Source organism: Python bivittatus, unplaced genomic scaffold (assembly GCF_059951505.1).
Source record: "Python bivittatus isolate LINGU-HERP-01145 unplaced genomic scaffold, Pbiv_v1 ctg000850_np1212, whole genome shotgun sequence".
Lineage (NCBI taxonomy): Eukaryota > Metazoa > Chordata > Lepidosauria > Squamata > Pythonidae > Python > Python bivittatus.
Window position 1 is genome coordinate 1154283 of NW_028277112.1, and position 13590 is coordinate 1167872.

Sequence of the window (13590 nt, forward strand, 5' to 3'; positions counted from 1 at the left end):
TAGACACAAACATATTGTGGCTGTAATTTCAAGGGGGCAGGTGTTGACTCTCTTCATTTCTCACCCTCACAGTTTCTAACCTTACAGTTTATCCCCTTAAATATTTATTTCCTCTTGTTTGGCTCAAGAAAAGCTGAGAGAAGCTTTTTAAAGCTAGAGTATATAAAAAAAGATAGTAATGAGGGGAATCTTTAAACCCCAGGGGGAATTTGATTTCTAATTCACATTTGTATTTTCCATTAAAAAATTATTAAGAAGGAAACACACTTAAACATAAACACAAGTTCTATTATGCTGGCTTTAACAATTGCTGGTGCAGGTGCCAAAATAAGACATTTTTCATAAAATTAGTGGAAGAATTGGCTGACAAAAGGAGGAATCCTAAAGCCAAATAATACAGTCAACCCACTTATGAACTGGCTAGCCAAATACATGTTGATATAGTTAAAAACTATACAATTTTATATAGTCCTGTATTAGTGGATTGTTTTTATGGTGCAGTAATGGTATATGCCCAAGCACATTTCAAAATCACTTTAGCTAAATTATATATTAATCAGAGCAGATTCCTGAAATTGTGATGTCGGTGTGGTAAGAATTCAATCTTGCTTAATCTAGATAACACCCCTGTTCCATTTTCTTGACTAAGTTTTTCCTATTTGTTATAATCAAGTCCAAGATAAGAGAGTTTTTGTGCCTTTCTGTACCTCTTCAAAGAGAAAGTTGTCCACAGGTTGTCAGGAATTTTCCTGGAAGTATTATGCTTGGCTGTTTGTCTCCCAACATAGACACAAGTTAGTCCCACCCAAAGAGTTTCCCATTGCTACTACTTTTATTACTTTGAATGAACAGTTGAATAGGCCCTAAATAGTAAAACTCCCACTTCTTTCTAGAGTGCACTAGTCTTTATCTGAAATAAAATCCTACTTCAGGATTTTCATCTCCAACCCCCACAGTATATAGTTTGCCATGATGCCTGATCAAGCTTGCCATGCCTCAGTCAAACTCAGTTTTACTAGTCCTTGTAAAGTGCAACCCATCCTATGACAGCAATCCATCATCCAAATAATTTAGATTATGTCTCAGAAACCAAATATCCTTTGCATACATAGTTGTTTCCCTCTGGTATTCTTTTCCTCTCCAGTTCTTTTGAATAAAACTGAAAGGTGAATGTCACCATATCTTCAAAGTCCATGATAGCTGTTCTTTGAAGTGTCACTTATCCTCATATGCAACTATTGTTGGTTAGATGTATGTCACACCATTCCTCCAAAAGCTCAAAATGGCTTTATTTTATCTCACAACAGCAACTCTGTGAATTAGGTTGGGCTTTGAAAGAGTGATTGGCCCAAAGTCCACCCAATGAATATGCATGGTTGATGGTGGATTTGAACCTGGCTTTTTCCAAGCTCAGCCAACTTTTTAATTATCATACCACAATGGCTTAGTGATAGCTACCAGTAAGCACTTGTAGCTTACTGATAGCTACCAATGCTCATTCAAACAGTATTCTCAGCTGTTAAGATGGGCTTATTTCATAATTTTTTGGCAAACAAAGAAATCAACATCATGCCCCTCTCCAAAACACAATAAATAAGAATGTGGGTTGTTAAGTTATTGTTAACAATGACTTTTCTATTAACAGAAACAACATATGTTTCCTTTTATTACATTATAAATATTTCAGATACTTCTATTTAGCTAGCCTTTCAAGATGGTCAGAAGCTAACTTACCTCCAGCACAAGTAGCAGAGCATTCTGACCAAGGCAGGTGATTCCATGTGAAGCCAACTTCATTGTCACCACTGCCAGTACGAGAGATGGGAACATTGAATTTATACCTTATCCCCAAGTTTTGCTCCTGTAGTAAAATCTGCAGTTGAAAATAACTGGTTATATCATTAAAACACTTTGATATATTAACACTGTATATCAACATTTAATTAATTACTTTGAACTTCATTTTCAAGAAAAAAAATTGAACATCGGTGCAGATATTTCTAGAATTTAAGATTATTTACTTTAGTCCTTTCAAATTTAAATTTTAGAGTGTTCCCTTCCAATGTGGCATCTGCCATAATCTCTAAAGCCTAGCAGAAAAAGGAATAGCCAGTATATAAATACATGTTCCAGAGATGTTCTGAAATATCAAAGGCATATACATGAAAATATTTCAGATTAAATGTATAACTACTTATGCTGCCATAGGAAGATACCAGGTTTAAAGAAGATAATAGAATCATGACTGATAAAGCATACAGGTAATCCTCAGTTAACAACAGTAATTGGAACCGGAATTTCCATCGCTAAGTGATGCAGTCTTAAAACATGCAACACAAAAGACTAAATTACTTCTTAGACAAGCAAATTATAAAATGAAATAGTTTAATCTACTTTTTATTTTTAAAAGGCAATAAAAATACTTTACCATGACTATAAGGTTTTCTGAAGTAGGACCTAAACCTTCCAAAGATTCTGGTTCATCTGCTGGCCTTTTGTAATGGAAAGCTGTTCCAGCAACATCAAATTTTCTAGGCCAATCAATAGTCCAGGCTCCATTAATATAATAATCATCCTCCTCAGTTTTTAAAGCTTAAAAAAAAGTGTAAAGGGCATGAAGATAGAAAGCAATTAGAATGTATAAGAAATTCCACTAAATATCAAAGCAATATGAAGAGAAGGGAAAGCTGTATCATAGGAGCCATTACGTCCTAATCCCTGTTTGCTTGTTGTGGCCAAGGTGGAAGATGGAGCTACATTATCAAGATCCTCTACAATGGAAACCAAGGGCTTTACTTAGGGGGTCTGATCTGGAGGAACAAAGAGTGGTGTACAAAGCATCCTAAATTTAAATTGTTTAAAATTCGAAACAACTTAATTTGAAGGAATTGCATTGTGTTTAAACAGAACGTTTTGATCATTCTGGAAGTGTTTCAAGCTTAATACTCAAGATTTCTGCTATTTATAGCAATATTTTAAAAGAATATTGTAAATCAATCAAGTTATTGTAGTTGTGACTATTAAATATTTTAAGAGTAGATAAAATATGTTGTAGCTGCAATCAGTTGAAAAGTTCTAGTTTTTATAATGCAGAATACTCAAATCATGCGGAGGAGAGTGGGGGACAACTTTGCCTAATCCCATGTCAGTGCTTTTTTAATTGCCAACTGCCTTCTGATATTGCAAAAGGATTTGACCAATAAATGATTCAAAATATAGGTATACAAATCCTCATATTTAACATATATTCAGAAAATAATTTGTACAAAGGGAAAATAAAATTATATAAGTAGCTTACAATCAGCATAACTTGATACAGCTAATAATTTTACATCCAGGATCAACTTTACAAATGACCCTGTACCAATGTTAGTTTTGATTTGCTGGAAATATTTCACAGTAATAGCACAGTGCTATGCATGCTTTCTCAGAACTCATGGCTACATATACATAATATAATGGTATACATTTATTTTCCAAATATATTTTATTTGTTTCTAGGTATTATTTTGTGATAATCAAAGTATACTTTTAGTTTTCTAATTAGAGTTAATTTTCTAATATTTTCTTGTTTCAGTTTCCACTCTATAACAAAAGAACTATAGACAATAAAATAATCAGTGGATTTCTTTCTTCTCAAGGATGTCACCCAGTTACATGGTATTAATTAACAAACAATTGTATTACTGTGGCTGCAATATGAACTTCTGGCTTGGGACCATAGCTTGGCAAGAATATTTTGTGGTGGGTACTTGTATTTGAACAATATTCAAAAGAAAGATGGGGAGGAATAGCAAATCTGCTTAGAATGTTTTCTCTCCCTTTTTTACTTGATGATATTCTTGATTCCAGTGAGATGTTAAGCAGCTTTATCCGCTGTAGCATTTATTATTGGATATGAAGCCAAATGCCTGTACTGAGCTCCCTATTTTCCTCTTTAATTAATTAAATGTTTATTCTTGGCTTTATGATTCTGGCTTGTGGGAAAATTATCTATACCAGTTTAGATATAATGTTTGAGAAGTCACAGATAGAAGTTTTCTGATTTCTTCAGTCACTTTCACTAGCATCAGAAACCAAGTGGAAGTGATTAAGCAGAACTTTCATCTATATACTTACTTATTCCTAATCAACCAAACAAGGCCATAGAGCAGTGCTTCTCAACCTTAGCAACTCTAAGATGTGTGGACTTCAACTCCCAGAATTCCCCAGCCAGCATCAGAACTACTTATACTTTTACTACCCAACAGTAGAAATAAATTAATGCGAAGTATTAACTGTTCCAGAGACATCTGAAAACAAGAAAGTAATACAAAGTTTCTCTAGTTTACTAGCATTACTAGCTCTCAGTTTTTTAAAATACTGACAAAATGCTTCAGAGAAATCATTGTGTCATTCCTACAAAGAGGAAACATTTGAAAAGGAAAGAGATTCATAATTAATCCATAATTAATCCATATCAGCACTGATTCCAAAACAATGACACATTCACATAAACCATCAGACAAACACAGCCATCTGACATAAGTACATAAGTCATGACATTTCTATTACAAAATTGTAATGCATGCTTCATCATTTAGCCCACACCCTGTTTGATCTATTTCTGCAATAGTGAGGGAAACAAATGCAACTTAACACATTAAAGACCTGCTTTGAGATTGTTTTTAATAATAAAAAAGCCAGAATTTTTATAAATAAAAAATGGTATGTATGTATGTATTTAATATATCTACTTTTTTTCTTCAGAACAATAGCTTAGAAGAATTCAATTTGGATTGAGAGGATGGAGATGAAGATAGAATTCTGTTCCTTCCCCTTACCTACCATTTACTCTAGTACCAATGGAAGTTATCTTCACAAATTTAATATCAGATTTCAATGTGAATTTTATCAGAATCATAGTGGGAAGAATGTCAACTCCTGTTTCCCACAATGAGTCCCAATAACATTTTCATAGTGTTATTTTTTAAAAAATAAACAAACAGCCACCTACATATTAAGCTAGTTTGCTATGGTGGTTAAAGCACCAGACTAGAAATTGGGAGACCGTGAGTTCTAGTCCCTCTTTAGGCACAAAGCCAGCTGGATGACCTTGGGTCAGTCACTTTCTCTCAGCCCTAGGAACATGGCAAACCACTTCCAAAAACACCTTGCCAAGAAAACTGCAGGGACTGGTCCAGGCAATCACCAGGAGTCAACACTGACTTGAAGGCACCAAAAACACCCCCAACACCATATTAAGTGTAGTCAGTGCAATGCTATTATATGGAATCTATTTGAGAGTTGTTATTTGAACTCAGCAACATTTATCAGATTTTGTATTAAATCATGAGATTATTAACCTACCAATGTAGTTTTTTGACACTGCCACTTCTTTGATTTCAATATGAACAGAACCTTTTGGAATCTGAACCACTTCCATGTAGCCTATAAGGTAAGCAGGGCAATTGTTTCACTGATAAAAGCAATACTTATTCTGTTTAATTTTCTGTAACACAATTAGATAGCAAGAATTCAAAAGAGCTTAACATTATTTCTTATCACAATCAAGACAGAGACTGCTTTTCTATTACAATGATGGAAATGTAAGGAACAAAAAAAAATTGTTGCTACTGCCTTAACTACTCTGTTAAAGAGTTGTCAAATAATAATAGCAATTAATAATAAAATAATAATAATAATAATAATAATAATAATAATAATAATAATAATAATACCATCAGCATTGACAATTGCAAAATCACCATCAGTCAATTGCAAAAGGCAGCTTTACTTGGAACAGCTTACATCCTGTGATGATACCTTTAACACCATCAAACAACAACATCTGCCTATCCCAGGTCCTTGGGAAGGACTTGATAGGTGGATAAAAATGCCAAATGCAGGCTAAACATCTGGCCGACTGTAAGACCAAGAATAATAATTTGTAGTATAAGTCTTGAGACTTACCACCTCTGGGCAGTGTATCATTGAAAAAACCTTCAATAGCTTCACATGTACTCCCATCTCCACCACATACCCGACACCTGTCTTCTTTAGCATCAGATCCCAAAATATTGTCACACCCGACATGCTGAAAATGGATATAGTCAGAATAACTATACAATAAAGGAATTTATTGTCTCTTAAAAGTACAGGTTGTTAATGATCAAATTAATGGCATTCTTAAGTTATTAAAATCATTGTTGAATCTACTTTTTACTTTACTTTACTTTAATACTTTAATGGCCAAGTATAAAACATACACAAGGAATTTATCTTCGGTGATAACAGCAAAATCAACGGTGCGTTTGGATAAGAGCAAAAAAAAGATCACATGGTATTCAGCAAAGCAATGGCACGAGGGAAAAATCTATTCTGATGTCTGGATGTTTTAACATAAGGAGCTCTATGGCGCCGTCCTGAAGGAAGAAGTTGGAACAGATTGTACCCAGGATGAGAAGAGTCTGCAGATATCCTCTCTGCCCTCCTTTTGACCCTCACAGTATATAGTTCTTCTACAGAAGGCAGATGGATTGCAATGATCCTTTCTGCAGACTTAACTATTCGTTGGAGTCTGAGTCTGTCCTGTTTGGTTGCAGAACCAAACCAGACAGTTATAGAGGAGCAGATAACAGACTCAATGATTCCCCTATAAAACTGCACCAAGAGCTCCTGGGATAATTTAAACTTCCTAAGTTGCCGCAGGAAAAACATCCTTTGCTGTGCCTTTTTAATAATGGCTGTAATGTTATACGTCCGTTTCAGGTCTTGGGAAAGTATAGAGCCCAGGAACCTGAAGGACTCTACCACTGATACTAGACTGTTAAGTATAGTAAGGGGAGGAATAGGAGAAGGATTCTTCCTAAAGTCCACAATCATCTCCACGGTCTTAAGTGTAATCAGTTTTAGGTTATTACTACCACACCACAAGACCAGCTGTTGAACCTCCCATCTATATGCTGACTCATTTCCATTTTGAATTAAACCAATGACAGTTGTATCATCTGCATATTTCAAAATTTTAACAGAAGAGTCCTTTGAAATGCAGTCATTGGTATAAAGGGAAAAAAGCAGTGGAGAAAGCACACATCCCTGAGGGGCACCAGTACTGATTAACCGAGTACTGGAAATAATATTGCCTTCTAGGTATTTTCCATTCTAATTTGTATTGTGACTGTAAGGACAACTTAGAAATAAATAATACCAAAAGCATTATTTCCTTATATGCCACCCCTAAATATTTATACTACATATACATGTACATGCACACATGCACACATGCGCATACATACACACTACTGATGGTCTGACTTTCAAATGTAGTGCATTCATCCCTGATTTTTTTTTCACAATTCTTCCTTCCTTTCTCCATGCAAGAAGGATGTGAACTAGATGTATCTTCCTTGCTGCTGTAATACTGAGAAGACACCCTTATGAAGTGCTTCATGACTGGAGCAAATGTCTGATCATAAACATCACTGTATTTGGGGACCACACCCCTGGAAGACTGAATGAACATGTTAGGAATACATCCTCCAGCAGAAAATCTATGTGGTTGCTAAGAGTCAACACCAACCTGATTGCACATAATCAATCAATCAATGGGGACCATCTCTAGTATGGTCCCTTCCACGTTGTGCTCGATTTTGGGAATCCATTTGCAACTTACAGCCTTGCTTCCTTCAGGTAGTTCTGTGAGTGTCTATATATGGTTTCCTCTATAGATTTAATATTTTCCTTTGCAGCATCCCTCCATTTGTGAATTCACTAAGCAGGTAATTCAGGAGAGCCTTTTAAAAGCAATTGAGTGCCTTCTCTAGAGCTCAGTCTGTATCCTCTTCTCATTCAGCTTCCCTGATTGGCTCAAGGCTAACAATAACTTCCCCTCTTGGCTGCTGCTGTCTTGAATCCACCACCTACTAGCATTTCATTTGTATCTGGCTTCTCAATCTCATCAAAGTATGCTGCACGGCCATCTTGATTGTGTTCATGGCAATATCAGGGATTCTACATCCTTTACTTTTGCACATATCCAACAACCATCCATTCTTTACATCTAGAGTTCAGTTTTGTTCTTTTGCCTTTTGGGATATATTCAACATTCTCATAAGGCACGGGCTGGCTTTGTTCTCAAGTCTTATTTGGGTGGGCATACAAAGTTTCAAGAGAAACTATAACACAGAGGCCAAGAATAGCTGTTGCCAGTCAAAATTATAGATGTTTCTACATCAATGCACAAAATATGGGAAATAATCAGAATTAGAAATCCTAACTCAGGAAAGTAAATATGATATGATAGGCATCACTGAAACTTAATGGATGATACTCATGATTGATATAAAGTGCTAGAAAGCTACAATTTATTCAAAAGGAACAGACTTAACAGAAAGGGTAGGGGTGTTGCACTGTATGTAAAGAGAAAAAAGTACAGAAATTCCAATGTGGAAAATAAGTTGGATTCTACAGTTTCAAATCATAAAAGAAAAAAATATCCAGAAAGGATGGGAAATTCTGTGAAATGAAATGCTGAAAATGTAATCACAAACAATTTTGCAGGAACAAGGAAGGAAATATGAGAGAAATCTAAAGAGTTGTCTAAAACGCTGAAGAGAAACAGGACATGTACAGGAAATAGAAGGAAGACATCATTATCAAATAACAAGGTGTTCTCCAGAAACTGTAGGAACTTTGTCAGAAAGGCTAAAGCTCAGAATGAGTTGAGGCTTGTGAGAAATACCAAAAACAAAACAACAACAACAAAACCCACAGTTCTTTGGAAAGTCCAAAGAAGTGACAGGTCCATTGGAAGGAGAGGATGATGAAGTGATAATGGATGATGGTGAGAAGACAGATTTTCTAAACTCCTCTATTGGTCTGTTGTGTGAAAAGGATCTGGGTGTATTTGGCCATCTAGCCCATATTTTACCAGGAACATGGATTACAGATCATGGGGAATAATTGTTCCAGTCTGCTCTGGTCTGGTCAGACTCCATTTAGAGAACTGTATCCAATTCTGGGCACCATAGTTTGAAAACGAACAGTGACAAATCGAAGCAAGTTTGGAGGCAGGCTATCATGATGGTGAGGAGCCTCGAAACCAAGCCCTATGATGAACAGTTAAAAGATATGGGTAAATTTAGCCTACCGAGAAGGCAACTAAGGGTGGGGGGAGGGAATATGATAGCAGTCCTTCATCTTGCCTCCAGTGATAGGGCTAGAAGCAATCAATTAAAGCTACAAGAAAATACATTCAGCCTAGTCATCAGAAGGAACTTCTTGGCCGCACAAGCTTTTATCCAGTGGAAGAGGCTGTCTCATGAAGTGGTATTTTGCAGTTTTGGCCTTTTCATTCACATAATCATATAATTCATTTCATTCAAATCCACTCTCAAGATTCCCTTTCATAGGAACACATCTCTACCTGTGACAAAATGTTCCCTTTAAATTTTATTGAAAGCTTCTTTCAGTGGTATATTCTACCCAAATAGTTCCACTGCTCCTTTTTTCCCTCCAGTTTGTAGTGCACTCTTATTTGCATTTCCCTTCAATCTGCAGGATGAGAGTTTTGCAATCCATGTCTAATTAAGTTAATCTCTCCCTGTCTTTAATTAAGTTACTGGTCACACCACAGTCAGTGCAGATAATGCTTCATAATGCTTTTCAGAGTTCTCTTGTCAACATATTTTTGCTGCCAGCTTTACTTCTATTGTCTCTTGTTGGATCATCCCTTCTGAAATGTGGCTTGATTTGTTTCTCATCACAAGTTCCTTTTCTCTATGAGTATTTAATTTGCATTTGTTCAAGGCAGCTGAACTAACATTCTCTTTTGTATTATTTAGCCTTTAGAGATTTTAGAAAGTTAGATACAAAACACAGAATAAGAAATAACAACTACTGAGTAAAAACATAGAAGAACTTTTTAGTGCTGCTTTCTCCCTTTCCCTTCCATTTGTTTCCTTGACTGCTAAGTTAAATATTTGTTCTTTACATTGAATGTTAGACATCGAAAGTCACTGCTAGTATCTGCTGACATCACTTCACGTGTTATTTCTGATTGGCTTCTTAACTCTTTTCCTAGAAACCATATTCCAAATGTCTAAATTGTCTTGGTGTGCGATGTGTAATATATAAGGAAGCCATTCCTACTTTAATTTGGTTAAACTTTTATTATGGATATATACTGCCAGTTTGTCATTGCTGCATACTCTCCAATTTTATTCTCCCAGTCTTGTACCATCAGCAAAGCTTCTCTTTTCCAGAGTTCTGCTAGATTTGTCCTTACAGCTGTCAGCATGTATCTTAATAAATTGTGATATTTTTCATTTATATTTTCTGGAATTATACCTAATAGATACATTTGTGGTTTCCATTCAGATTTTATTTTTAGAATTTTCTGAATATTTTGAACTATTTCTTTCCAGTACTTTTGAGCATTTTTACATGACCACCATATGATAAAATGTTCCTTCATTGCTTGGCATTTCCAACATTTATTATTGTAAGATTTGTCTATCTTGGTAATTAATTATGGACTTATATGCCATCTGTAAAACATTTTATACCAGCTTTCCATTAAATTGTAGCTTGGAGTAGATTTTATTGATTTTTTTCCATAGCTCTTCCCATTTTTCTACTGTGATTACTTCTCTGAGTTTTACATCCACTTTATCATACAATTTTTAATTTGTTCCATCTCCATATTACACACACACACACACCTACATACATACATCTGAATAGGTGATATTGAATTTGTATAAGTGTTTCAAATTCTGTCATCTTTCTCTAGTTTCTTCCTTCTTTCCTGAGATAAATTTTTATTCTTCCAGTAAGAAGTACCATTCTTTATTTCTCTGCTCTGTTGTCCATGTATATTAAAATCTTCTAAATGGTTTCTCACAATATTTGGAAGGACTGTTTAACATCACTCCAGTATAGACTGCTCTTTAGGTAGAGTTGCCCCTTCAACTTCTAGATGGCATGATATTTAATTCACAATTATATCCTTTTTCCAGCCTCCCATTACATATCTTCAAGATTAGGTACACTTTAGGACTAATAGACTTTTTCTCATATAGTCTCTGCAATATTTTTAACATAACCTTTGCAATTTTTTTATTCCTAAAACGAACTACAATTAAATTGCTTACCATCAGGCAAATTATTCCAGTTGCTTTTTTATCATCTGTGTTACAAAATCTTTGCTCATTTTCTGGTTCTGCCAGTGGCTGAATTTGCAAGATGCTGCCAACTAATCGGCTTCTCAAAGCATTTCCATTTTAAAGGACATAGATCAAATTCAGGACTTTCCAGTTTCTCAATTGCTTGAGATCACTGTCCAGTTTCCATTCAGAATGCTCTTTGCTTTTTCTCATAATTCTTTAAATCATGTGGGCAGTTTGATAACACTTTTATAAGGAAATCTGAGATAACTCTGGTTGGAAACCACATTAAGTGTCCATATTCAGCAGAGAATATATCTGAATATAAAGAAGCCCATTAAGAGTATTTAGAGACAATTGCTTAAAATACAATGTAATAAGGGCATTTATTAAGGAAGCTACATGATCCAACAGAAAGACTGCACCTTAGAGCTTTCCCATGGCAAAGGAAAACAGAAGAAGGGAGAGGTAATCTATTTTCCTGTAAAAAGCAGGCCGAAAGGGGAAAATCCAAGAGTGTTAATTGGCTTTCCAATCAGGGAAAAAGCAGAGAGAAATGAATGAATGAATGAATGAATGAATGAATGAATGAATGAATGAATGAATGAATAAGTCCCTTCCTTGCTATTTCCGATTGTAATGGCTCTAAGTTGTCAATAGGACAAATGAGGTAAAATGTCAGTGCTTCTGGAACTGCAACTCCAATATATTAATAAAGGCAGTTCCTTGACAGCTGTTTCATTAGAGGAAGGTACTGTTCAGAATTTTTAAAATTACTGTTATTTTTATGTAATATTCTTTATTATATAAGAAGTATTGTACCTTGCATTCTCCATTGATACAAATATCCAGTGAATCTGCATTGCACTGTGTTCCATCTATCACTGCAGGAGCACGTTCAGTGTAGAAATTGTAACCTTCTGCTAAACAGTTTAATGCACATGGCTTAACCCCACCTAGACAAATAAAACATTTTTAAAGATCAAATTCCAAAGTTTGAAATATTCTATACAATTTAATATTAATCCTTTTTTTCAAAAACATGTCGCTGATCTTTTTTCAAGAGTTTACAGGAGATGAATGAAGCTGTAGGATTAGGACTGATAGATTTCGTTAAATTGAACAAGTCTTAAATATTTAATAATTCACTGGATTATTAAACAGTGTTAAATATTGCCAGTATGGCGTAGACTTTTCAGGCAGCTTAGTGATTCAGTGATGGGTTCCCATGCGATACTATGCTTGGTTTCTTTTAGAGCTCATCCAGACAGTTACTTTAATGTGTTTTCCTCCAGTCTGCAAAGGGATACAAAAAAATAATTTACTCTGTCCTGACAGCCAAGTTCTAATTAGCCTCAGTTACAAGGCTGGTGAGTGGTATTGTCCTTACAGCTTTAATCTATAAATTTATTCTATGTGCAAAAAAGAGCCACCCATCACTTTTCCTAATGCGGGTGAGGGTGGGGAAGAAAGTGCTTTTGACAAATGGCTGGACCTATGGCTTCAGCTGTCTGACAGATCCTGATTGGGGAGGGGGGGCTTTCTGCATTACCTGCTTTACTACACCAGGAAACGTGCACCCATTCCACCGATGACCTGCAGATTACTCGTTTCAGTCTTTCTCTTCTTTCAGTCTTTCTCTCATTCTCTCTCCCATTCTCTCTTGTTCACTCTCTCTTTCTTGCTCCTCTTTCTCACACTACCTCTCACCTACGCATTTTCTCTCCCCCCCCCCCTTCACTTTACAGCAGGCAGGGAACTGTTGACACATTCTGGTGCACGGGCTTGCTGCTTCTTGTGCCAACCCACCCCTAGCCGTGGCACTGGAGCTATTCCTCTCTGTCAATTCAGCTGCTAAAACAGTCACTTTGCAAAAGTGAATAAACATGCGACTGTTGCATTATTCCAGATTTACATACATAACTAACTTTTTAATAGAATCATTATTCTAACACATGAGAAGAAAAAATATATAATGGCATGCAAACAGCCCCCTTTCTGTTTGGAAGATTAAGCACTACAGACAATTGCCAGGGCTGAAAAGTGTAGGTGTACACTGCAGCCAAAGTGGTCAATAAGAATTGGGCAGATCCCAGGCCCTAATCATGCCATCATCATGGCTGCTACTGAAATGCCAGAAATCATGCACATAGCAAGATATCAGGCAACTCAGCTATAAGCTAGGGATGAGATAATGGGAGCTTTCATTAGGATACGTCCTTAGAGAACAGAGCCTTTAACTGAACAAGCCATAGCAGCCAGGTTTATAAATTATGCTAATTAATACATCATGACATACAAGGAATAATGGTACATATATTGTTAAGCCAACATCCAACCACATTATGGTTTAATAAAATGTATGAACATAGCCATGACATTTTAGTAAGCCCTGCATCACGTTCCATCTTTCAGCAAATCTTACTCAGCAAAGAACACTCTG

The 13590-nt window shown here is 35.7% G+C and overlaps 1 protein-coding gene across 4 annotated transcripts in view; it reads right to left on the minus strand.

Annotated features, from left to right (window-relative positions):
- ADAMTS6 (ADAM metallopeptidase with thrombospondin type 1 motif 6) overlaps nucleotides 1-13590 on the minus strand; it is a 156687-nt gene that overhangs the window by 24143 nt on the left and 118954 nt on the right. For all 4 annotated transcript variants that reach the window (XM_088130337.1, XM_025163324.2, XM_088130336.1 and 1 more), the window contains 5 exons: nucleotides 11970-12103; nucleotides 5953-6076; nucleotides 5350-5430; nucleotides 2429-2592; nucleotides 1735-1873 (listed from right to left, as the gene is read on the minus strand). In XM_088130337.1, coding sequence (XP_087986463.1) covers nucleotides 1735-1873; nucleotides 2429-2592; nucleotides 5350-5430; nucleotides 5953-6076; nucleotides 11970-12103 — 642 coding nt within the window. The remainder of the gene's footprint in view (nucleotides 1-1734; nucleotides 1874-2428; nucleotides 2593-5349; nucleotides 5431-5952; nucleotides 6077-11969; nucleotides 12104-13590) is intronic.